This window comes from Carcharodon carcharias, chromosome 23 (genome assembly GCF_017639515.1).
Source record: "Carcharodon carcharias isolate sCarCar2 chromosome 23, sCarCar2.pri, whole genome shotgun sequence".
NCBI lineage: Eukaryota > Metazoa > Chordata > Chondrichthyes > Lamniformes > Lamnidae > Carcharodon > Carcharodon carcharias.
In genome coordinates this window covers 44,462,652-44,490,641 of record NC_054489.1, presented here as the reverse complement: position 1 = coordinate 44,490,641, position 27,990 = coordinate 44,462,652, and the positions used below count along the sequence as shown (strand labels likewise).

The window sequence follows — 27,990 nt, the reverse complement described above, 5'->3', positions numbered from 1 at the left end:
GGAGGTTGTGGGTTCATGTCCCACTCTAAGACTCCAATGCAAAATCTAGACTGACATTCCAGTGCAGTACTAAGGGAGGGTTGACTGTTGGAGGTGCAGTCTTTCAGATAAGATGTTAAACTGAGGTCACTTCAGCCCACTCAGGTAAGTGTTAAAAAAAAATTCCATGACACTATTTTGAAGAAGAGCAGGGATATTGACCAGTGTCCTGGCCAATACTTATGTCTCAAACAACATCACAAAACCAGATTATTGCTGTTTGTGGGAATTTGTTGTGTGCAAACTGGCTGCTGAATTTCCTTCATTACAACACTCCATCTTTGGCTGTAAAAGCGCTTTGGGACATACAGTAGCTGTGAAAGTCCTTTTCTACTGAGGTAGAAGCAACTTAAGGTAAGATAAGTGAATGTATGAAATTTTGCAAAACAATGGGTGACTTTACAGACCCAATCTCAGACACACTAAAATAAATGGTTTAAACAGATGATACCATTTACTGTAATCTATCTGCCTGGTATTATAAGGGAGAGGAAAAGAGAAGGGACGAAGATCTCATTTCAACAGAATCTATGTACTGCACATGACCTACTGATTTATGGTCAGCGCTACTGGCTAAATAATTTACTCCAGAATTGTCATTTTCACATCAAAACATTCTTTCCAACTCTACAAACCAATAAATTAAATTGAAGCAGAATTTGCTGATAAATTATTGGTGTGCGCATGATACACGCTGCTATTATGATGCAAATTAGACATCAATTAGTGGAAAGGAAGGGATAGCCCATGAACTGTCATATAAATTGTAAATTGCCACATGTTGCTAGTCAATTTGGGCTGCTCCACCAAAATCTTTGCAAGCACAGCATCTCACCGATGACTTTCCTGTGACATTTGTGAAGCTGCTGCATTTATATATTAATTGCTCATTAAACTTGCCACAAAAAGTCAAGTTTAGTAACTGACAGTGCAAAAACCACTTTTAACATGATAATTGTTAATGATTGCCAATAAACTTCTTTGGCCCAGAAAGTGAACAAATTAAACTATGAAGCCTCATTCCTCCAGTTTGTGAATTGTTGCTGGATATTTTAAAAAATGTCAAATTCTAAAGTTAGCTTTCTTCCCTTATGTTTTCTCTCTTAATCCAGTATTTCCTCCTCTTCGTTTTCCTACCTGTACCGAAAATTAAATTGAATTTAACCACTCCAAGTCATCCTCCTCCTCAGTCATTACTCTTTATTTCTTAAAACCTTTCATTTCAATGATAAAAGGAGATTCACTGTTTGTCCCATTGTTCACTAAGGTCCCAAATACTATACTGTCCTCTCGCTTATCAGTCGACCTTCCAGTAACTTTCTGGACAAGTTTTTTAAAACATGTTCAAACAGGTATAAATAATAGTGCATGCTGAAAGATATACCTCTCCAGCAAAATCTGGGTCATTAAATCTGACTACGTACCTTGAATTCTCTCCCATTTAAAGTAAATGTAGCAAGAAATGCTCTGAAACGTCTGGAATTAATCTTGCGTACTCCCTACAATGTTCCCATTGCTCCTAGACAGACTGTCTTTGCAGAACTTCAGTCACCTGGTACGGAAACACAACTTAAAACCTCAAAGACGAGGGAAGTTAGCTACTTCCACCATTTAAGTTGACCTTGGGAAGTTATATCACCAAGTACCTCATCTGTTTTAAACATTTAGTTGTTACTACGTGGTGTTAAGGCAATTCAGTCAGGCCTATTAAAAAGCATTGTCTTCTGAATCAGTTCCCCAGGCCAGGCAGAATTGAACTCGAGAGTAATAACTTCTTCAAGGAGAAAGCCTCCTTTTTTTGTTAGGGACAAAATAAACTTTATCTTTAAGAAATGTGCCAAAAGTAACCGTCATTTTCAAGGAAATTTCTTTTAACTTGTAACTGGTGTGCAACTTTACAAGGACACAACTAAAAAGCATTAAGTAAATCATAAGGAAAATAGTACTGCCTCGGCTTAGAACCACCATTATGCTCATTAACATTTTTCAATAGCAATTCAACTCACCGTAACAGCTTTAAAATTAAAAAAAAGTACCCTTAGACATTATTTTAGCAATCAAAGACAACATTTTGCAGTATTTTCAACATATTTTGTTGTTTTATAAGCTAAGTTCCTCCCAGGTACTAAAAACCCCCTGGCAAAAACCAGTGTTACTGCCGGGCAAGCCAATTAAAACATTGTGTACAAATAAGTAATTTTATCAGTTTGCCCCAATATCACACCATCTGGCAATGATTATCTTCAAGATAGATTGCACAGTAAATAGAACAAAAAAAACAAACTCACTGATGATACCACACTGCCATTCTTTTCTCTTGTGAAAGGTCAGCATAACTCAGTTAGGGATCCATTCATTATACCTGAATGAACTTTTGTAACTCACCATCCCTAATGTTACAAGCTATATAGCTCTTGTTTGGAAAATTTAATTTTGCTATGTTTAACCTGAATCATTTTCAGGTCCAATTTCCCTGCACACAACTAATTTTTAAAAAAAAAAATCCTACTGTTACTTTAAATAATGGTCACTTTTTTCCATTTTACATTATTGTTCTGAGCAGCAGTAATGTGTGTTTGCTAACTTTTCCACAAATAGGGGATAACGAGAGATACGAGGAGAAGACAGAAAGCTTGGGTTCCTTGGTCGAAATGGCCATTTCCTTGTCTCAACATCAAAATGCTAGATTACTAAATCAACCAAAAAGCAGAAAATAGTCTGAAAGGTATTATGGTGGCCAAGATGATGCAATATTTCACGCCTGAATTCACATAATTTTCTGAATCATATTTGGACACGTGACTAGTGGCAATAAATCAATGTCAAATGATATTCCACCTACTGCACACTCTGAATTAACTTAGAACATAACTTAAATCTATTACCTAAACTTAATGGTGCAGTGTTGCATCAATGAGAAGATTTTGGGAGAGCTCATTCTGATAAAATCAGAAGTTGTACATGCTTTCATTTCAGTGTTTCTGAAATCTCATTACATTAAGACAGCACAGCGGAATGTACTTGGCTGTTCCAATGTGTCTTCACAAACAGTACGATACAGGTTTGAGGTTTTTTAATTCAAAGATGAGTAAAATCTCAACTTTGTGTAATGATACCTAAACGCAGGCCAGAAACATAAAAGCATAAGATGTAGGCCATTCGGCCCTTCGAGTCTGCTCCACCATTCAATGAGATAATGACCTATTGATCCTTAACTCCACTTTCCTGCCTTTTCCCCATAACCCTTGATTCTCTTGCTGATTAAAAATCTATCTCAGCTTTGAATATACTTAACAACCCAGCCTCTGCAGCCCTCTGCGATAAAGAATTCCACAGATTCACTAGTCTCTGAGAGAAGAAATTCCTCCTCATCTCTGATTTAAAGGGGCGACCCCTTACTCTGAGATTATGCCTTGGGTCTTAGACTCTCCCACCAGGGGAAACAGCCTCTCAGTATCTATCCTGTCAAGCCCCCTAAGAATCGTATATGTTTCAATAAGGTTGCCTCTCATTCTTCTAAACTCCAAAGAGTACAGGCCCAACCTACTCGACCTCTTCTCATAAGAAAATCTCTCCATACCTGGGATCAACCTAATGAACCTTCTCTGGACTGTCTCCAATGCTAGTATATCTTTTCATAGCTAAGGGCACCAAAACTGTTCACAGTATACTAGGTGTGGTCTAACTAATGCCTTGTATAGTTGTAGCAAGACTTCCTTATTTTTATACTCCATTCCCTTTGAAATAAAGGCCAACATTCCATTTGCCTTCCCTAGGACCTGCTGAAAGTGTATGTTAGCTTTTTGGGACTCATGCACAAGGACACCCAAATCCCTCTGTGCTGCAGCTTTCTGCAGTCTTTCTCCAGTTAAATAATATTCAGCTCCTCTCTTCTTCCTGCCAAAGTGTATAACCTCACATTTTCCCACATTATATGCCATCTGCCAAGTTTTTGCCCAGTCACTTAACCTGTCTATATCCCTCTGTGGACTCTGTGTCATCCTCACCACTTGCCTTCCCACCTATTTTTGTGTCACCCGCAAACTTGAAGATAGTACATTTACTTCCCTTATCTAAGTCATTAATATATATTGTAAATAATTGTGGACCCAGCACTGATCCCTGTGGCACTCCACTAGTTACAGGTTGTAATCCTGAAAATATCCCCTTTATTCCAACTCTGTCTTCTACTAGTTAGCCAATACTCTATCCAAGCTAATATACTACACCCAACACCATGGGCTCTTATCTTATTAAGTAGCCTTATGTGCAGTATTTATCTGCAACATTAACTTAACAACAGGAATGGGGGAGTAGGGAGGGGAGTCGCAGAGTAAGGCACCATGAGCACCTCCTAGTGACTTTTCGCAGAGTGGTACTTGCCAGTCAAAGAACCACGCATCTCTCAGGGAGATCTCAAGAGTGGGAGAAAAACATGGTCTATTTTTATATGTAAGTCTTTGCATGGAGTGGGAGTAGGAAGAAAGAAAAAACACACAATCACAAAGCATAGAATTTCACTGAAGCAACTGCATTTTGTAAGATATTGTCGAAGTTGTCATGCAAGATTTATAATTAGACCTAACAGTATAGAACCACAAAGATTTAGTTCTAAATCCCATAGGTAGTCTGTAGAATTTCGAGAACAGGATATTCCACAAGGCAGTTTTGAAAGGGACCATTTCATAGTTGGTATGAATCAGCATAGCAATAAAATCTAGGAGCAACATTTGCTGAACTGCAGCATGAAATAAACTATGTATGGCATTAAAAATGAAGTACAGGAATATTTTTGTAGTCAAAGGCCTTAGGGACAGCACTTCTACATCATAAAGCTGTTCAAAGTTTTTTACTCCGACTAAGTATTCAAAAATATAAATTGTCGACAACACAAAATGAAATACAATGATTCTAAATACAGTTTCTGATCACAGCAACATTTTCTTCTCCCAGACCATTTAATATATGCCTGGAGCATAAATTAAACCATCCCACATGCATTACAGCAGACCAGACCATTATCACAATAAGCATGCACATAGTTCAAACTATGGCTATTCTATTTTACAACTCATAGGAGGACAAACTTTGAAACAGAATATTCTGAATAGAATCACTTAAAAGCACTACGTAATCATTGACAGATTTACCCTTCTTTAAAAGAAACAATGCTCTGTGCCTACATTTTTCAGTTCCTTCACCTTCTTTCTTCAATATTACACACTAAAAGCAGTCTAAACATTACCAGTTCCTCCTCTGAACATATTACAACAGCTTTACACACATCACAGCTTTTAGCTCTATCAAGACACTGCTGAGAATGGCTTTTGAATGACATATGCACCAGCCTACTCAACAATACTACTATCAAGTTTGCTAGCTGCTGGAGTATTGAACCCTGCACATGCTTACCAGGGCAGAAAGCATCCAAGTCTGGCTTCTTGGCTGTGGTTCTGGTTGGGGAGCTGAGCTCCGATTCTGGGACTCGAGGGCTTTCCACAAACTTCGCCTTCCTCAGGGGGGCTGGGACAAGAGAGGAAGAGGGTCGTAAGTGAGGGGAACAGCAGGCAACAGATGGAAGCAGTTAACTAAACGGCCCACTGTGACGGAGACGGATTGAATTACTTTATTTGTGGTGCTGCATGAAAGCAGCTGTACTAACCATCTACAACAGAAAGACAAGGTGTCTTGTTTTTCAATAAATACACTATATACAAAACCATAATACACTAACTAATGAAGATTTCTTCTCATTTACCTCAGCTGTCCTTGTCAAAACTCTAACACACGTCACTTATATTTAATTAACCTTTATACTGCCAGCCAGGAAACATATTGTAAATCAGACAGTACTATACACAACATGAGGTTAGCAGACTAGAGGTTAAAGCAAAAATGAAAGTACTGTACAATATGCACACAAGAGATTCACTATGGGTCAGCTGTAATTCAAACCACTACAAAATTCACATTCGCTTAAAACTTTTGTATTCTGCCCAGAAACAGTAAGGGTAATGTTTAGAAACATTACCATAGGAAAGCAGTTCTAAATAATTTGGCAAGGAAACACACATACAGCCTCCATTATTTTCCTTTGCTTATTTTTCTAGAATCCATGCTGCTATCTCATATGTATTTGTTTCTTCAAAAATATACAGTCCAAAAGGCAAACCACCACTTAATATGGTATTTCCCATGTTATTTAATCTCTCTCTGATGTCACATCACACACCAAATATAGACAACATTAATTCCATCAATCTGCAAGGATGCTAAATAAGGGCTTTTCATGTTGCCTTTCTAAAATGGTTGACACATACATTATGATTTATACAAAACAACACTGAACCAGGCAGTCGACGTATGCTGCAGCTCATTTACATGACACTCTTAAAATGCCCAATACTAGTCTGTTAGAATGCATTGTTTATTTAATATTTCTTCACTTTTGTTTTTATTTATTTGAGTTCCTCTCTGTGACTCTTGTGCCTCGTGTATTAGTCATAGTTCCGTTCTAAGTCCTTTTGTTAATGGTATTCAGAGCGGGCATCTAGGAGGTATGCAAGTGAAGTCCAGTATGACTCACCCATCACAGAGAGAGAGAGAGAAAACAACACTGCCAAGCTTTGCATCTGTGATCTACTCATTGCACTTTCCAGTAGTGGTCATAGGTAAGCATTGGGCAAAGATAAAATCAGACACCTCTATGATGCCCGACAGAGTCAAACTGCCTGCCTGCACTCAACCATCTACCTTCATGTTAAAGATAAATACTTTGATGATGTATTTACCAGAGCCTGAGGAGCTTTACAGAAGTAAGCATAATAAACATCTAGAAGGAAGTAATAACAAGTACATTTGTTCTAGTTGCAATTGCCGTTCTCAGTACATTCCAGCAGATTACAGAACAATGTAAAATTACCAATATGTATTTAATTGCATAACATTATTGTTCCCACTGGCAGGCAGTAAGCCAAAGGAAATAAATTTGAGACCAAACTGGTATCTTTCAACCAGTTGCTCAGTAAGCACAGCTACATTCAACAGTGCTTGGCCTCCAATATATTCTCCGCACCATGACCAGAGCACATTAGTGTTTTTAAAGCAGACTATGACTGAAATTTTGTAACTTTCATATTACCAAAGAAGAGAGGGAAGGTAAAAAGGAGCAGAGTTTACTATTCCAATATTATACTCACTTTATTTAGGTTATAACAATCTCATTTGACATGTCCAAACTGTATCAAAGAGATTGTTCAAATTGGTTACTAATGACCAGTTGGCCAGTACACATGCAAAGCAATGGATACTGTAAAAATTCCAGTCCTGTTTCCTGGTCAAGTGGTCAAAGAATAGAGTTTCAACCTTTATTATAGATTTCTGAGATTCTTTTATTAACCTCACCCGTGCTGCTCAATTCACACATTCAGAATGCGGTCAAAACAATCAATGATAATTTAATCCTCTACCACCCAGCATTTGCAGTGTAACTTCTCTGGCTCTCAGAGTTTGCTGTGAGCTTATCATAACACCCCCATCACTATCAACATCAAGTAAACAGAACTCCCCAAAAATCTAATTTTACCAGCAACGAGGCTATAATTTACAGTGCTGCTGGATTCAGACTGCTACATTAAACAAACTGACAGTAAACATCATGCAATTAAGCTGCAGTTATACTGCTCCTTTCTTCTTGATATAAAGTGTTTTTCACTGGAGAGCATCAAGGCAAAATTAGCAATACAACTCGGGTGCGAGATCCTGATGACTCTCGAGCACGTGAAAGTCAAGTGAATGGCTCCCTCAGGAGGCAGCCTCATGAGACTGAATCCACAAGGATAGTGTAATCTCCAGCTCAGTTAAAGCATGTTTTTAAAAGTGCCCAGGTGGTTTGTTGACCCCTAGGCATTTCATACATTTACATTACAGTTTTGTAATAAATATTAGGAGAAGGTACATGCTCCAGCCTCTACTCTCCTACCATTTAAAATAAGTTGCACAATGAACAGAGTTGACCTCAATGCAACACATAGTGTGTTGTCAATACTGTAACTTGGATGTGCCAGATTACACCATCCCCCACAGACAGCAGTCTGTGACCAGTAGCTGGAACATGAGTGCACTTTGAATGCTATACATCCACTGGAAGCCATGTACTGAGACAAGCCATACAACATCAGTTTCTTCCTATTACAAGTGAGAGATGTTAATTTATGACCTCAGTGTCTTGCCTTTTTCCCAGTCATATAAAACCCATAGAGAACTCAAATCACCAGGTGTCTGGTGAATCTCCCAGGTTATTTTACAATTCAGAGCAGGCTTATTTTTATTCAGCGAAACGGGTGATGACTGCTGCGAGATGAAATCATTTCCTAATACTATTAATGGCATAGACCATGTCAGCAGATTATTATACTGTTCTCACCTTGTATAACCTCCAAGAATCAGCCCTTGTAGAACTTCTCTGAATAATAGGCATTCTAGTCTGCTGTGTTAATGATCTGTTGAACCTATTGCACACTTGATCCATCAATAGCCAGCACAAGGCAAAACATCACTGGCATCTCACCACAGCTCCATGGCCTCATTGTTCTAAAATGCTGTTTTGTTTTCACACTATTGTAAAGTATTGTTAGGGTTGCTATGTCACTGTATAGACAGAATGATACATTACAAAGAGCCTATCAAGTTTGAAAAAAGGAAGTTCGAATTCAACCTCACTGAGAGACCTGAATGACTTGAATATGTAGAATAGAACAAATTTGTTCCAGTGAGTGTCCAATCTTGACTTTCCTTTCTGAATTCAAGTCCAGAAACTCTACAGAAAACCGCTTTAATCAATTTACTAAAAAGACCATCAGTTTCAAGGAATTAAACTTTAACATAAGTCAAACCAAAAGCTCTTTGATATAAATACATTCTTTTTCACACATATACTCAAGGAAGTAAATTTTAACTGACAATTTATAAAGACCATTATTAGATTCCAATGAGCTAAAAGGCTCAATTCCAGAACATTTTATTAGTTGAGTTGTAATTAGCAAGAAAGCATCTAATTCAACAAGATGTTCTTATGCTGCGCTATAACCTGGAATCATTGCCATTTCTATGGAGCAGTCACCTATTATGATCATGTGATGCAGTTCTAAACAACTTCTAATATAATATAGGCAATGTAAATCTTATGTTATGAAATGGTCATCTGTGCCATGTAGCTGTTACAATTTGGACCTATGCCCAACATATTTTATTCATGCTCTTTGCAACATGCAAGTTTCCAAGGACAGGCTTCACTCATTCTATGATTTAACTTCTACGACTTTAAGAACACAGTAAATGAATTAGCATACCAATGACTTATTCATAATCACCCTTTTACTGAGATATTCTCTTCCAGAACAAATGGCACACAGGATGCTCACCACACTGTCAGATCTTGTAAATCAGGTTAAAATTACAAATGCAATTCCTTATATAATAGGTTCACACAGAAGCAAAAATGGTTTAACAGGACAATGTTGAGTTTATTATATTTCATATTTTCTGATTTGAAAGTATAAATCTCCAAAGGACCACATTCTCTTCTTGGAATCTTTAAACTGCAGCCTTTACTGATCTTCTGTTTATGCATATATCTGTCATGGACCTCTAGCTCACTACTGTTACATGGAAATAAAGTTAAAATGAGCAGCCGGGGGGTAGGTCCCTTGCTGCCTTTGACATGAAGTCCAGATTCTTCCCAGTTGTCCTCAGTTCATTCTCAAAAGGCCAATAATAACTCAGTTCAATCATCTAAGTGGATGGGGATGTGGACAGAATTCCAATCGTTATCTGCAGAGATGGTTACCTGATCAGACCTCCAACAAAGTCCTTTAGAATATCCATTTGATAAAACACCAACATGTGTGCCAAGCTTGTACACATGGGTAAAAATACTGCTGTGCCACTCCTGATACACACTATGACCATATATTGCAGAACTGTGCATTGCTAGCTCATTATAATTCATCCATTCATTTTACTGAATGCATAACTGTGGACTTGTAACATATGGGGCAGAATATCCTGCCTGTCGGGCAGGCTGGCCCGGCCCAATGTCCGGCGATAGTGGAGCCGATCCCCGCCAGGGAAGCAGGCCACATCACCATTTTACTTGGGCAGGCCAATTAAGGCCCAACCAGCGTGACATCTGGTGGGAAGCGCTATGCACTCCCTGTGTGGGCAGGGGGGGGGGGGGGGGGTTTCCCTGAAATCGAGAGTGCTCCCCTTCACGCATGCGCACGAAAGAGCGCACATCTCCTTGAGGCTAAGTGCAGCCTCAGGGAGATCGTTTCCACTTTGAAAAAGATTAAAAATAGAAAAAAAAAATTCCCTTACATGTCCCCCTCATGTGACAATGCCACATGAGTTGGGACATGTTCATAATTTACAGAATAACTTTATTACAATTTTTAAAACCCTGCATGAAACTTCATCCCGCCGCTGGATGAGGTTTCATGTTTTCTCCATTTGCTGTCGGGCTCCTGGCCGACCCGCCAACTTTAAGGCTGGACGGGCAGGTCCTTTAATTGGTTAAATGATCCTGTCAATGGTCTCAATTGGCCATTGACAGGTCAGCAGGCCTGCAGCTGATTTTGCTGCGCCTCGGCATTCCTCAAAATTTAAGTGGGGCGGGAAGATGTTGGGAGTTCCACTAGACGTCATCCTGCATCAGCGAGCAGGCCCCACCCCCTGCTCACCGACGGCAAAATTCTGCCCATGGTTTTTCATTGTGTAATCCTCGCCCATTCCAGGGGAACAGCAGAATTATTATCCCACATTAGTTTCACAAACTAGCCAGGCAATCTTATATTAAATTTTAGCTAAGCTGTGTATTGGACTTGTTTCTTTCCTTCTAAAAGATTTATTTTTTGTCTTTTCCTAGCAACTGGATTTAAATTGTTTCAAAGAATAGTTGCCAGCTCAAGAAGGGAAGTCTTTCTGATATTACCTATAAACAAAATTTAATCAAAGATTGCCTGGCTAGTTTGTGAAACTAAGCTAAAATTTAATATAAGATAAATTACATAAACATTTTTGAATAGTACCAGCAGTATCCCACTCATATAGTTCCATATGTAGTTTATTCAATAGAAACATTGCAAATGTATCTATTGAATAAAATGTTGGATTAGAGGAACAATCAAAATGCTTAGTTGTTTCTATGGAAACTAGGATATTAAGCCTAGGACCTTTCAAACAGCTTCTCAGCAGTACTATGCTTTTAAATAAGCAAACAGGTTTAAATATTCTATATTAGTAGGCATGAAATACAATGCTATACTCTAATAATTTGAAAATAAATGCTACAACAAACATAACTTGGTCTAAAACACCACAGACATTTACAATTTGCCATCCTGGATTCTGTTATATGTGATCTTAAGGGAAAGCTCTACAAAATGTCTCCTTGACCTTCAAAGTAAAACTCAGGACATTCCAGACTTGTCAACATCTGGGAAATGTTAGGAATGACATCTAAGTTTAGCAAGAATGATAAAGATTGCAAACTCATTTAAACATGTGAAGCTGTGCTTATTTTTAAGAATGATAGATTCTAAAATAGGTTACATTTTTAAACCAAAATGAGCGATCACCATTCCTAATCGATTACATTTGGCAGACTTATATTTATACCGCCAATATTTAAGCTGGCCAGTTGCTCTCTACAGGTGCCATTAGCTGCCAGATAGAAATAGTCAGATTTCATACACTGAAGGAGGATCTCGATTAACTGTCCTCTAAAATGGCCTAGCAAGACACTCAATTTTCAAACATATTCCTGATCAGAAAATTATGTACCTTTCTGGAGGAATTCGTTTGTAAGCTTCACATATATAATTTCATTTTCTCTTGCATTGAACTTCCTGGGTCAATCCCACAATACTCAAAACCACCACTCTCGCCTGAACTTCACCCTCACTCCACAAACCATTAATGAAACACAATTAGTCTTCCTGGATGTGAGCCTCTTTGTTTTAATTGCGTATTCTGTACCAATTTTGCAATACTCTAAATAAAGCATGCAAAACAAATTCTTTAATTAGATTTCATAAACTGTTAGATGGAAGGTGGAAGTAGTCTGTCTACTTTATCAATAGGTCTCACTAACTATCCACTTTGTCCACCTCTGTGAAACTGAAGAAATATATTTGAAAGATGAATTATATCCAGTTCAGCTCAAAAGGTGGAACTACTTTTGTTGCATCTTGGATTCACACTATTGTAAAGGTAGACACAGGGCAATGCAACTCAACTCCCAGAAAATTAAAATGTTCAGGCCGTTTCTGGAAGCAAGTCTCCCAACTGAACCAAAACAGGTTTCTACAGTTGACCCAATTTGTAACAAGGTGAAAACATTTGGGAGGCAACTCTAGGTTTGTGCCTAATTAATAACAATGGTGATACGCAGGAAGCCCAAAATCCAAAATCACTATTTAGTGTCAAACCAGGGCCTTCAGCATCAGGCAAAAACCTAGGTGCAAAATTTTCCATTGTGAGCCAAATGCCTCAGATGATGAACCAATAACAAAGATGAATAGAAACATAGAAAATTTATGACATGGGAGGCAGCCATTCGGCCCATCGTGTCCTTTGGAGCAAAGGAAAAGCCATTCAGTACAATCCCATATGTTAGCTCTTGGTTCAGAGCCCTGCAGTTTGATACGTCTCAGAGAAACTGTAGCTTAGTAGTAATTTTGCTGACCTAGAGGTCAAGACTAACATTCCAAGGACATGAAATCAAATTCCATCACAGCAGCGGGAGAATTTGAAATTAATTAGTTAATAAATCTGGAATAAAACTCAGTAAAGACGAAACTAGCAGACTGTCATTAAAAACCTATCTGGTTCAGTAATGTCCTCCAGTGAAGGAAACCTGCCGCCCCTTCTCAGTCTGGCCGACATGTAACTCCAGACCTCCTGCAACGTGTTTGATTCTTAACCGTCCTCTAAAATGGTCTAACAAGACACTCAGTTGCATCGAACCACTACAGAAAAGTAAAATAAGGATAAAATTGGACAGACCACCTAGGCACCAGAAACAACAAAGGCATACCCTGCCCAGTCAATTTAGCAAAGGCCTCTTCACTTAAAACCTGGGAAGGTGCCAAAATTGGGAGAGTTGTCCCACAGACTAGTCAAACCACAGACTAGTCAAGCAACAGCCTAACGGTCACACTCATCAAGTCACACCGTATAGCCGCACTCCTCTAATCGTCATCCCCGAGTGTGTCCTGTCCCACCAGAGGTGGTGGGCAGTAGTATACAGTAAGCAATCGCTTAAAGTTGTGGTCGCATTCCTAAAAAATGCAACTTGAAGTGAAACAACTTCATGTGAATCACGGGTTCCATTCCTTCAGACATTTCTTGCCTGGCAAAAGCAATGTACAATTTGAAATACTGTGCCATACAAAAAAAACGGTGTTTTCCTGGCTGGAAAAATCACTGAATATAACAGAAATACTATATACATTGACATTAAATAGTACTAAAACACCCAAACAAGCCCTGAGTAGCACAGCTTCTATGTCTCACACTCAGCAATCCTGAAACTCAGTTCAACTTTTACTTGCTTTCCTTTCCCACTCTGTCCTTTTTTTATTCATTCATGGGATGTGGGCTTCGCTGGCTAGGCCAGCATTTATTGCCCAGCCCTAACTGCCCTCCAGAAGGTGGTAGTGAGCTGCCTTCTTGAACTGCTGCAGTCCATGTGGTTTAGGTACACCCACAGTGTTAGGAGGGGAGTTTCTGGATTTTGACCCAGCGACAGTGAAGGAATGGCGATATATTTCCAAGTCATGCTCACTCTCCACTTACCCCTATTCGTGCTCACCCCCCATACCTTCATCATACTCACTCCCCCCATACACCTTGTGTGCTCATGACCATCTTACCCCTACCATGTTCACTCCCCCAAACCCCTACCGTGCTCACTCCCCTGTACCCCATCATATCCACCTCCCCCATACCCCTTTCATGCGCACCTCCCAATATATCCATTGTGCTCTGCTCTCTTCCTCAACATCTCTGTCATGCTCTTTTCTTCCTCTTCATACTCTCCTCTCATACGGGTTTCTAATATAGTAAAAATATCCCAAAACTAGCCCAACTCACACAAAACCAGTTGTTTCCCTGAAACTGAAAACATCAAAGGATGCCTGGGGGGAGATCAAAGTAAAAGAAACATAGGGATTAGGAGCAGGAATAGGTCATTCAGCCCTTCAAGCCTGCTCCGCCATTCAATAAGATCACGGCTGATCCTCTACCTCGGTGCCATATTCCCGCTCTCTCCCCACACCCCTTGGTACCTTCAGTGGCTAGAAATCTATCATTTTCCTTCTTAAGTATATTCAGTGACTTGGCCTCCACAGCCTTCTGTGGTAGAGAATTCCACAGGTTCACCACCTTCTGAGTGAAGAAGTTTTTCCTTATTTCAGTCCCAAATAGCCTAACCCATATCCTGAGACTGTGGCCCCTTGTCCTAGATCCCCTAGCCAAAGGAAACATCATCTCTACATCCAGTCTCTGTCCAACCCTGTCAGACTTTTAAATGTTTCAATGGGATTACCTCTCATTCTTCTACACTCCAGTGGATGCAGGCCTAGTCAACCCAATCTCTCCTCATATGGTAGTCCTGCCATGCCAACCCAGGAGTCAGCCTGGTGACTCTTCACTGCACTCCCTCTATAACAAGTATATTCTTTCTTAGGTAATATTGATGCGACTAGGGAATCACTGCTTTCACACTGTCATTTAGCAGGAGCTTTCCTGTGTCTGACCTGTACTGTTATTTGGTTTTGTCTGGTCATCGTCAGCTGTTTCATCAATGACCTTCTTTCCATCATAAGGTCAGAGTGGGGATGTTCACTGAAGACTGCACAATGTTCAGCACCATTTGCGACTCATCTGATACTGAAGCAGTCCATGTCCAAATGGAGTAAGACCTGGACAATATCAAGCCTTGGGCTGTGGTGTGCAGGGCATAATTTCAAAATTTTCAGATGATATGAAAATTGCAAATATTGTCAACTGTGATGGGGATAGTCTTGAACTTCAAAATGACATAGACATATTGGTGGATTAGGCAGATAAGTGGCAGATAAAGTTCAATGCAGGGAAGTGTGAGGTGATTTGTTTTAGCAGGAAAGATATGGTGAGACAGTATAAAATAAAGGAAGAGTCTCTAAAAGAGGTGCAAGAACAGAGGGACCTCGGAGTATACATACATAGGTCATTGAAGATGAAAGGACATGCTGAGAGAGCAGTTAATAAAGCATATAGTTCCTTAGGCTTTATTAACAGGGGAATTGAGTACAAGAGTAAGGAGTGATGTTGAACTTGTTTAAGACACTAGTTAGGCCTCATCTGGAGTACTGCGTCCAGTTCTGGGCACCATACTTGAGAAAGGATGTGAAGGCATTGGAGAGAATATAGAGGAGATTCACAAGAATGATTCCTAGGGTGGAGAGCTGAAGCTATGAGGATAGATTGGAGAGGTTGGGGCTGTTTCCCTTGGAGAAGCAAAGGCTGAGAGGAGACTTGATAGAGGTATTCAAGATCCTGAGGGTTATGGACAGGGTAAATAGTGAGAAACTGTTCCCACTCACAAGAACATCAAGAGAACATCAAGAACTTGAGGACACAGATTCAAAATAATTGGCAAAGGGAGTAAATGTGATGTGTGGAATTTTTTTTTTTACCAAGAGCGGTTGGAGTCTGGGACAAACTTCCTGAAAGGGTGATGGAGGCAGGTTCGATCAAAGTATTCAAATGGGAATTGGATTTCTACCTGAAAAAAGAGAATGTGCAAGGTGATAGGAATAAGACAGGTGAGTGGGCCTCGGTGGAATGCTCTTTCAGAGAGCCAGTGCAGACTTGATGAGCCAAATGGCCTCCTTCAGCACTGTAAAAATACTGTGACTGTGACATGGCAAGAATCTGTTTTCAAAACAAGCAATGTCTTAAGTACGATCCCGGCACAAGGTGGTCAAACAGTAAGCAGGAAAAATCACTGTAAATATATGAGACATGGGGCTGAGTCCTCATCTCGCCTCAGGAAAACCCACCTTACGCACTTTTGCAGCTCACAAACTGCAAAGCCAACCCTTATGTGGCTGCACACACCATTTTTGTCTTTTCATAAAAGTGCCAGGCTCGGATTGCAGTTAGCGAGCCATGCTGGAGTGTGAGAGAAGCATGAGTATGGAGGTGAATCAGTAAGAAGGCCCACCTCAGTTCTCCAACGCAGTATTCCAGCTCCCAACTAATGTTTAAAGGCCCCCCTTCACCTCACTTTCCTCACTCCAACAACTCCCATGCCAGCCTATGTCCCCTCAGATCACCCTTGCCGCTTTAGTGCATTTTCACTCCTCAGATACTGAAGCAGTCCATGTCCAAATGCAGCAAGACCTGGACAATATCCAGGCTTGGGCTGACAAGTGGCAAGTAACATTTGTGCCACACAAGTGCCAGACAATGACCATCTCCAACAAGAGAGAATCTAACCATTGCTCCTTGATGTTCAATGGCATTACCAACACTGAATCCCCCACTATCAACATCCTCGGGGTTACGATTGACCAGAAACTGAACTGGACTAGCCGTATAAATACTGTGGCTACAAGAGCAGGTCAGAGGCTAAGAATGCTGCAACGAGTAACTCACCTCCTGACTCCCCAAAGCCTGTCCACCATCTACAAGGCACAAGTCAGGAGCGTGATGGAATATTCCCCACTTGCCTGGATGAGTGCAGCCCCCACAACACTCAAGAAGCTTGACACCATCCAGGACAAAGCAGCCCGCTTGATTGGCACGACATTCACAAACATTCACTCCCTCCACCACCGACGCACAGTAGCAGCAGTGTGTACTATCTACAAGATGCACTGCAGGAATTCACCAAGGCCCCTTTGACAGCACCTTCCAAACCCACGACTACTACCATCTAGAAGGACAGGGGCAATAGATAGATGAGAACACCACCAACTGTAAGTTCCCTCCAAGTCACTCACCATCCTGACTTGGAAATATATTGCTGCTCCTTCAGTGTCGCTGGGTCCTGGAACTCCCTAACAGCACTGTGGGTGTACCTACACCACAGGGACTGCAGTGGTTCAAGAAGGTAGCTCACCACCACCTTCTCAAGGGCAATTAGGGATGGGCAATAAATGCTGGCCCAGCCAGCAAAACCCACATTCTGTAAATTACTTTAAAAAAAAAGTAACTGCATTTATAGAGTGCTTTTCACCATCAATGGATGTCCCAAAGCACATTATAGCCAATTAAGTATTTTTTTTTTAAGTATAGTCACTGTTGTATCCTGCATTCTGAAACAACTTTTTCTCCTTAACTCTTCACCTCTGCAACATTCTCTGTCAAGGTGGCTCCTCTTACACCATTCTTTAGCTGTGTGCTCAAGGTATACAAAAGGGTTGACAGTGGTGGGTTCATTTTTTATTTATTACTTCTTCCTTTTCATCACTCCTTACATTCACTCAACCTTGCAGGTGGTTTTTAATTTTTTGGAAATATAAAACACTGTAAGAATCTACATCCTTTCAAATGTTGGCTAGCAGACTGCATTCACATTCTAAAAACAATCATGAAAAATTGATCAGTTTCTTAAACTCATGTTAATGACATTGTTTAGAAATGATGTGTGTGTATATACATATATATGCTGCAGGTATTGATAACTCATAGAATAATTTTTAATAGAGTAGACAGTGTGTGACATCAGTTGAATTGACCTTTCACCTGCCTACACACTCACCTCACACAAATTATGGGTGTAAACCCACACCCCAATTCTATAAGTTAAGCATACGAACAAACTAAAACCTTGAATCATGAAAACAGGATTTTATTATTTGAAATTACACTACGTGACATAAGCCCCACAAACAATTACACAAACTAGAGTTATGTTCCTTGACTTTTAAAAGATTATGAAGGTTTGACAAATTTTCAAGGAAACTGACAGGGTAAAGAGAGAGAAAACTTTCTGCTTGTTGGAGAGTCTAGGACAAGGAGACATAGCCTAAAAATTAGTACCAGACCTGTCAGGAATGAAGTTAGGAAATTTTACTACATGCATAAGTTTGGATTCCACAGGAACTGCCTGGGAAGTTTGAACTTCCTTTGGGCAATTACCTTGTGTTACGACTGGGATGGAAGAAGTGCACAGCTTCTCTAACCCCGCTACTCCACAGTGTAGACGTTTAATTCACTTACCAAAATGGCCAAAAGTTTGCCTTTGCTACAGCTAGACTCGAAATAAAAGAGACTTTAACCAGGCTTCTTTCAATAAACTCAGAATAATTGATCTATTATTAAACAAAATTTATCTTTTTTAAAAACAAGTTGCAAAACTGGTTAACATACAATTTGCAATCCGATAGTGTAACAATTTACCCCTTTTAAAATTCAAACAATCAGACACAAAAAAAAGGACAAGACAATAACGTTTCTGCAGAGATTGGCGCAAGAGAACACTTTATGAAGAAAGAATAAAGTACAAAAAGGTCATGACGCTGTCGATTTGGTGCTCCTGTGGGTGAAGACGAAGTACCAGAGGTGGGGAGAGAGAGGCAGACAGAGAGAGGCAGACAGAGAGAGGCAGAGAGCGAGTGAGGGGGGCAGAGCGAGTGAGGGGGGCAGAGCGAGTGAGGGGGGCAGAGCGAGTGAGGGGGGCAGAGCGAGTGAGGGGGGCAGAGCGAGTGAGGGGGGCAGAGCGAGTGAGGGGGGCAGAGCGAGTGAGGGGGGCAGAGCGAGTGAGGGGGGCAGAGCGAGTGAGGGGGGCAGAGAGAGTGAGGGGGGCAGAGAGAGTGAGGGGGGCAGAGAGAGTGAGGGGGGCAGAGAGAGTGAGGGGGGCAGAGAGAGTGAGGGGGGCAGAGAGAGTGAGGGGGGCAGAGAGAGTGAGGGGGCAGAGAGAGTGAGGGGGCAGAGAGAGTGAGGGGGCAGAGAGAGTGAGGGGGCAGAGAGAGTGAGGGGGAGAAGCAGAGAGAGTGAGAGAGCGCAGAGCAAGAAGGGGGCAGAGCAGGGGGGGGGAGGGGGGTGGGGCAGTGCGAGAGGGAGGGGAGGCAGAGCGAGAGGGAGGGGCAGCCGAAGCCGAGATGGGGAGGGGGCGGCAGAGGGATGGAGGGGTGTCAGAGAGAGACAGGCAGAGAGAGAGAAGCAGAGTGAGAGAGAGGCATAGAGAGAGGGAGAGAGAGGCATAGAGAGAGGGAGAGAGAGGCAGAGAGAGGGAGAGAGAGGCATAGAGAGAGGGAGAGAGAGGCAGAGGAGTGAGAGAGAGGCAGAGGAGAGAGAGAGAGGCAGAGGAGAGAGAGACAGAGAGCGACGGGGGGGGGGGAGAGAGAGACAGAGAGAGAGGCAGAGGGAGAGAGGCAGAGGGAGAGAGGCAGAGGGAGAGAGGCAGAGGGAGAGAGGCAGAGGGAGAGAGGCAGAGGGAGAGAGAGGCAAAGGGAGAGAGAGGCAAAGAGAGAGAGGCATAGAGAGAGAGAGAGGCAGAGAGAGGGAGAGGCAGAGAGAGAGGGGCAGGGAGAGAGAGAGGGGCAGGGAGAGAGAGAGAGGCAGGGAGAGAGAGAGGGGCAGGGAGAGAGAGAGGGGCAGGGAGAGAGGGGCAGGGAGAGAGAGGCAGAGAGAGAGGGGCAGGGAGAGAGAGAGGGGCAGGGAGAGAGGGGCAGGGAGAGAGGGGCAGGGAGAGAGGGGCAGGGAGAGAGGGGCAGGGAGAGAGGGGCAGGGAGAGAGGGGCAGGGAGAGAGGGGCAGGGAGAGAGGGGCAGGGAGAGAGGGGCAGGGAGAGAGGGGCAGGGAGAGAGGGGCAGGGAGAGAGGGGCAGGGAGAGAGGGGCAGGGAGAGAGGGGCAGGGAGGGAGGGGCAGGGAGGGAGAGGGAGGCAGAGAGGGAGAGGGAGGCAGAGAGGGAAGGAGAGAAAGAGAAAGAGAGAAGGAGAGAGGGAGTGGCAAAGAGAGAGAGGGAGAGGCAAAGAGAGAGAGGGAGAGGCAAAGAGAGAGAGGCAGAGGCAGAGAGATAGACAGAGAGAGACAGACAGAGAAAATAACTCATCTCCCCAGGTGTCTTGCTGGTCACGTAGCTGAAGCCATGTAATTTCTTGAAAAAACTTGCCCACACACCAAAGTGAGCTTTTAACCTTTGAGAATAAAAACTCAGGAGACTCTCCAAATAATTCAATGTCCTTCTAACTTTAAAAAAATCATACGGTTCTTGGAGATATAGATTCCTAACGCCTGTATCTGGAACCCTCTGAAACTCCTATTTAAAGTCGATGACTTCAGATGGTTCTGACTTGCTTAGCAAAATAGATACCCAGGAGCAGTTAGAAGGATTAAAACCACTTCCAACTACTGGGTAATTATAGTACTGACCCCCCCAACTCCCTGACTACCCCCCTGACCTCCCAACTACCTCCCCACACTCCCAGCTACCTCCCCACAACCGACTAACCCCCGACCTTCTCAATAACCCCCAACCACCCCTCCCCATCCAATGACTACCTCTCTGACCCCTCCAACTAAACTCCCACTGACCCCCCATCCCAACTACCACTGACACCCCAACTACCTCCGACCCTCCCACTAACCCCAGACAACCTGACTACACCCCCAGCCCGACCTGTTCCCACCCCACAATTACCCCCAACTCCTGCCCTCATCCCCTGTTTAAAACTCCACTAACTCATGACTACCCCCCCAACCAACCCCACCTGACCACCTCCCAACTAAATCCAATCCTCACCACCCCACAACCCCCTTACTATTCCAACCCTCCAACTAGCCCAACTACCCCAACACCCTGATTATCCCGACTCACTTTTCCAACTACCCCCAACTCCTCTGACTAAACCCCCACCCCCGACTATCCCCGACCAATCCCCACCCACTAACCCCTAACCTCGGAGTACCCTGACCACCTGATTACCCCCTAACCCGCCGACTAAACTCTCCCAACTAACCCCCACCCTCCATCCACTGATACCCCCAGTTCCTGACTACCCCCTAGCTCCCAACTACCCCACCAACCCCTGGTTCATTTTTACAACCCCAACCCCCAACTGCCCACCCATGACCCACCCTATCCCCTCACCTTACTCACTTACCTTCTCTTCTAGCTTATCAAATTGGCTGGGATATTTAAACCTACTGGAATACAGCAGCTAATGCTGTAAAAAAAAGGGGGCAGAGCTTTGTTTCCTCCAACAATCCTGCACTGCACTGAAGGACTCCAAGAGCAGCAACGCTGTCTATTTCTCAGCAGGCTCTGGTCCAAAGTTGGGGTGAGAAACATGCAGCTAGTAGATAAGTAAAAAGGAGCAGAGTGGCAATCTGACGGTGAATGCTACTCCATGGAAGATTCAGCACATTAGCTTCTAATTTTTATTTCCAACTTTCCTCAGTCTTTCAGATGTAGAAGCTTGCATTTTCAACATTTCATATGCATATACATTACATATGTATATGAATAGGGGTCATTTTATTCTTGTGCGAAAACTTGACAAACATAAAATTTCATATAAAATACAGTCCGAGGTCAGGGGTTAGCTGGCGGGTGGGGATTGGTCGGGAATAGTTGGGGGCGGGGGTTTAGTCAGGGGAGTTGGGGATAGTCAGAAAGGTGAGTCAGGATAGTCAGGGTGTTGGGGTAGTTGGGAGGCTAGTCAAAATAGGAAGGGGGTTGTGGGTATAGTTGGAAGGTAGTCAAGAGGTTGGGGGATAGTGACTACAAGTATCAATCCATCTGCAGTTAAATGCTGCATAGAATATCACTGAATGAAGATACTGCAGTTCTCGGGTGGCCAGAATGCCTTGGAATCCATAATCCTTAATATAAAATAATCTTAATTTTGTAGGGTATATAATTCAATGATAAATGTTCAAAATAAAACCAAGGAAATTTCAGTGAAGTAATTAACTGCTACAACAAAGTTGAGAATAATTATGTCTTTCGACCCATGTGACTTGAAGATACCTTTTTTACTCCAGAAATATGACTTGCAGACTTAGCTGTAAATAAATTGAAGTAGATGGAAACTCTGAGGAGGAAGGAAAATAAATATTTCCTGTTCCTGGTTTCCTCTTGAAAATAAAATCATTTTTACAACCTAACCTACTAATTTTTACAACCTATGTTTCAATTTACTTACTATTTATACTCTTATTGATGTCAACATTTTGCAGTTTCACTTCCTTCACCTGTTCTTGAGCCACTGGTAACAAGGAGAGGGTCCAAAGTGAATTAATTTCAACGAGACTAGCCTTTGGACAGCTACTACCAGCTCCAGAAAAGCCCTTTATCAATTAAAATCTTGGAACACTGTGGTCAATATGATAAATGAGCTTCCTCCAACAGATCATTCCATTTAATCATTCGAGCTTCAATTCTTCTCCAACTTCAGGCCTCAGTGCACTACTTCCCTGTTCAAACTGAGGTTCCAGTATTGAATATTTCTCTTTTGCATTCTGGCTTTCAGACCTCCTACCCCACTATACTCACTTCTGTTCCAGCTGCAGGCTTTCCAACTTCTCCATTCTCATCAACCTCATGCCCTAACTCGCAACCCCACAATTTCTCTAACAACTAAAGGTGAGGGGTGGATTCAGTATTCCTTCCAAAGCTTGATTCTACCCCACCAGTAGTCTCCAAACTAGACAAAACCCTTTGCCACACCCCACAAACCCCAGGTCTCTCCTCTATTCCTGCATGCTTCTGCAACTCCCAAACAGACTTTGCCATTTTTCTTCCCTGTTACAAGTTGGCTTTCAATATTCCTTTTGGTACAGCAGTGCTGATAAGCTAACTGATCTAGGATAAGACAACTGACCCCCATTGCATCAGTTTGAAGAAGACAGAGATGTGACATTCCACAAACCGGACCATCTGGCTTTAATTCATATACTCAATCCCCGCAGCCAAAAATCCTGTGCAAATTCACTTTGTTTTAGAACCAGAAATATAACTCAATCCAAAGTCCTTTCCATGACGAAAAAGATCAAAAATCTTGAAACCTGACACTCGCCTAGCCAGATCTGCTACTCCAATCTTGTAGATTTTTGCCCTACTCTTGTTGCATGCACTAGGTTTCAAAAAAAATGCAAATTCAGTGAATCAGTGAAACAGAAAGAGAGAATGCAAAAGAGAGTGAGAAAGAGACTTTAAAAAAAGATTATCTTCAGATGAGACCACAGGAGATTAATTAGTTGTACAAAAGAAAGATATGGAAGAACGCAGTGAGTTATACACTTGGCCAAACCTATGATTATCAGCATGAATGTAGATACTGAATAACAGCAGGTTATTCCATCCATTAAGTTACATAATACCAAGATCATGTCGTCACAAAATAATAAGGCATTTGAGCCAACCTGATCTTCGTCTTAATGACTCCTGTACACTGATCCCAAGTATGCTTTCCGGCAAACTACTCCTGCTGTTGATTACTTTCTATTGAAGAAATACTTCCTGGCTTCTGTCCACAATCTGTCCTTCACAACCTTGCATTTGTACCATCTTGCAATGATGCTTTAGCCTGTATGAAAACACAGTTCTGCACTTAATTCTCTACCCTTTAAGCTTCTTATGTACATTTGGGTCCCCTCAGATGAATATTTTGAAGGCAAAGGAATCTTAAAAGTAGCTGGTCACTCCTTAGCATTCTCCCGACACAGGAGTAAGCTTCAATATGGTGAATGAGTCATACACTTATATTTTTCCAGTAGCGATTAGGAATCAGGAATGAGAACCCACTACTACTTTGTACTCTGGGGATAATGAAGCCAATTACAGTGACTCCTGTACAGAGATCAGAAAACTCAGCACAGATCAAACTTGGAATATTCCTGATCTGAGTAATTGAGGATCACAGAAAGCAATGCAATGCAAAATAAGCCATTGGAAGAGCTACCAGGCATATATCCATGAGGATTGCTCACCTTAACACCACAGACATGAAAATGAATACGCCAGTTAAGTAGTAAATTATGGCCCTAATCTTCTGGTTTCCGGATCGTTGGAGACCAGAAGATGTGCATCAAGATCCTGGGGAAGTGCTGACGCGCAGACCTACCTGGGAATTGCCCAGGAAGTTTCAACATCTGATGGGCAATTCCCCTGCTCCCGGGATCCTGCACAAATGTCTCTGATTCTGAGCTAAAGTTGAAGACTTGGGACAGATCTAAGGTACGTACCTGGATAGCTATTTAAGAAATATTCGACAGATTAAAACTTCGTCTAATATCTGGGTAACTACACAACCGACTCCCCCACTACCACCCACTCCCGACCCAACTACACCCCGACCAGACTCAACTACCCCCTTCCCCCAACTACACCACCCCCACCTGACCAGAATACCCCCCAGGGCATTTGATGAGCCCTCCAACCCGACCATCCTCTGACCACCCAATGGCCACATCCTCCTGACCTAACCCAACTATGCTCCCTGATGTCCGAATGGATGTTTTTCCAAAAAATATTTTTGGCGAATATTGTGTTATTCTGCAAAGAAGGTTAGGTATCTGCGTGTGCAATTTAATTAAGATGGGTAGAGATTAATCAGTTGTCTGGGGGGGTTTAAAACATGAAAAGGGTAGAGGTGTTAGGATGAAGTGCAAGTAAATAGGTTAGATCTAACACTTGCATTTTGAGATAAGTTGAGAGTTTGCTTGAATATCAAAGGGGAGTCAGAGGCGTAAAGAAACATGCAGGAGTTCCGGAGGTAAACAGTAGGCGAGGGGTATTATATTTCATTAACCCGAAAGCAAAGACAAGATAGAGATACAAAAAATTTTATATTTGGAAGGATGTGAGTTTCAAAGAGGTGTGAGAACAATGGAACTGGAGGTGAAAGGGGGGAAAAAGTATTTTACAGTTACTGTGGAGAGCTTAGCTAGAGATAGGTGGAACTGAGCTAGGAGCTGTTAGCTCTGGGTTGGGAGGAGGCGCAGTTTGAGTTCATCCAGAAAGGTTTTGGGCTACAACAAGCAGTTTTATCCCGAAGTGGATTCCACTGCAGAGTGGAAGAAGGTAGAAGCCTTTAATGAAGCTACAGAAGTTTGCCTTGTAATATTATAAGACTTTTTTTTATAGTTAACATCTATAAGGGAGTGTTGCCTGGAGGTGTATTCTTGGGGGTTTCACCAAGTAGAGAGCTTTTTTTTTGGGAATGTTTTGCAAAACTAATCTTAATTGTGTAACAGTAATATTGTGTGATTAAGTTTTCTTTTATTCTTGTTAATAAAACTTCTACTTTTAATTTTTAAAATTCCAAAAGTGTTACTGCACCTCTTACTGCTGAGATTGGTACACCTTCATCTCGTTTTCAGAATACAAAAGAAAGGGTATGGCCCATAAGCTGACCACCCGAGGGCCCCTTTAACCTGACCTGACTAACCCCCCACACCGATGATGTCCCCTCCCCTCCCCGCACCCCACCCCCCCCACAACCCCAGCTAAACTAACCCTCCAACCCCATATTCCTTGACCAGAACCATCCAACTATCCCCAACCACCCAAACTGACTACCCCCCACCACCCTCTGACTACCTGACTACCACCCTCTGACCACCTGACTACCCCTCTGACTAGACCAGACTTACCCCCGATAAGACACAAAAACCCACTCAACCACCTACCCATTCATCAACTCAACCATCCAGTTACCCATTGACTAACATTCATTGAAAAACTGGACCTTTCAGTCCATGCCAGCATACAGCAGCTAGGCCATAAAAAATTGGCTGTGTCCTCCCTTCCCCAACACTATTCTACTCCAACAGAGTTCCCCGGGAATGCCATGCTGTTCATTTCTTTGACAGCCGAGATTAGCAGATCCCAGAAGAAATGCGCAGTAGTGTCAGTTCGGGAAAATTATTGTGCACTGCTGCCTGGAAGATCCTGGCCAATATCTTTGTTTCTGAATGAAACAGAATTTGACATAACTGCAAATTTAAGGATATCTTTCAAAACAATCCTCTATGCAAGCTATGGGCAGTTTTGAGCATACTAAAGCACTACATGGCACAAATGGAACATAAGTTTGACCCAAGAAGTAGGGAATTGTATAACTTGATGGGATGCCTACAGAAACCGGTCCTGTTTAATGTTGTAAGTCAGTTTAAACTAACAATTCCATAATAATCAAAACACAATGTGCAGCACAGCACAGATGTGCATTTACTCCTTGTACCTCCCCATGTCGACTCAGGCTAAGGATATTTGCAGGCATTCTATGGCATCTGTAAGTTTGGTCTCTTCTTTCCATAGTTCATGACAACAACAACAAAAACAGATCATGCCACACATAGGATTTCATGTGCGGATTTGAAGAAGAGTATATTTTAAATTTCAGCTGTATTTCAGGAGGAGGGGTAAAATTACTAAATTACACTGGCTATATGAAGCAAAAGGAAAATAGTTGAAACCAGTTGAAGCACAGAATGCCAATGCACCATTCATATTAAGAATACTTGAGTATTCCCAATCCATGTAGTATACTGAAAGGAATATCAAAATCACTGATGTGATATTTCTGCAGATAATCTGTAGATTGTAGAGTTTTTCAATATTTTGTAAAAGACAGGAACCGAGGCAAGTAAATTGGAGAGGCAGAAAACTGAATCTTCTAAGGGTAATCCTGATTCATGGCATTTTACATAGCAAATAAATTACTCACTTACTTATACTCAACTATACAAAAGTCAAGTATAAAATCACTTCAAGTTGCTGAATGTATTCATAATGAAGGCACATATTTTTACAGCTTGTTGCAGTCACGCAAGGCTGATTTAAAGCTTTAAGGTTAGACAATTACAGTACTTGACGTACTATAAGGATAGAGGGAAATTTCTGTTCAGAGGAAATTCAATTTAAACAACAACACTTTAATGCAAGTCTACTTTTATGCAGTTAACAATTTAATTAGAACAGAATCAAAACAGAAATAAAGCCATGAAACTGATTTCTCCTATTGGCTCAGTGGTAAACGTATCACATGGTGTAGCAATGAGCCATACAGACCAGGAAGATCTCCAGTTTGAATACTGGTCTGAGTTGAATTAACTAATCTTAATCATATACTAGTGGATATTGTACAGTTATCCTTTCAGCCCCTGCAAACAGAGAAAAATCAATCAAGATTCCCAACCCAGAACACGGTCAGTGCTCCTAGCTTCAAATTAGAGATGTGTGGGTCTCAGGTGAAAACACAATAGTGTATGCTGTGATATCCTCTCCCATAATATGTTATGGAGGAATATCCCTTCATACAGAATATATGCTGACAGGCTTTCATACTGCCCTGAATCAGGATATAAACAAACTATTAACTACAGCTTAATCAAAGTGCCTGAGGAAAAATTTGTATATAGTGCAAACACACCTAATTGCAAATTACTCTCATAAGCATTGTTCTCAAACAGATGTCAGTTGTTAGCACTCTTGTCTCTTAATCAGAAGGTTTTGGGCTCAAGCCCCACTCCAGGAGTTGAGCACAAAAATTGTAGGGTGACATTCCAGTTCATTACCCTGTCAATCAGTACTAAGGAAATGCTGCACTGCCAAAGGTGCCATCTTTCAGATGAGCCAGTAAACCATCTGCCCCCTCAGGTGGATGTTAAATGTAGCACTATTTTGGAGAATAGCAATAGAGCTATCCACGATAGTCAATATTTTCCTTCAATCAACATCACAAAAACAGATTTTCTGGTTATTTTCACATTACTATTAGTGGGAGCTTGCTGTGCACAAATTGGTTCCCTATCTTACAACAGTGACTACATTGCAAAAGTACATCATTGGGTGGAAAATGTTTTCCTGAGGTTGTGAAAGGCACTATGCAAATGCAAATCTGTCTGTCTATCAGACAGTCCTCCCCACTGCAAACTATTTTATTCCCG

The 27,990-nt window shown here is 41.8% G+C and overlaps 1 protein-coding gene across 5 annotated transcripts in view; it reads right to left on the bottom strand.

Annotated features, from left to right (window-relative positions):
* tanc2a (tetratricopeptide repeat, ankyrin repeat and coiled-coil containing 2a) overlaps positions 1 to 27,990 on the bottom strand; it is a 920,169-nt gene that overhangs the window by 358,726 nt on the left and 533,453 nt on the right. For 4 of the 5 annotated variants that reach the window (XM_041217622.1, XM_041217623.1, XM_041217621.1 and 1 more), the window contains one exon: positions 5,452 to 5,562. The exons of the other annotated variant lie outside the window; for it this stretch is intronic. In XM_041217622.1, the coding sequence (XP_041073556.1) occupies positions 5,452 to 5,562 (111 nt within the window). The remainder of the gene's footprint in view (positions 1 to 5,451; positions 5,563 to 27,990) is intronic. 5 annotated transcript variants of the gene reach the window in all.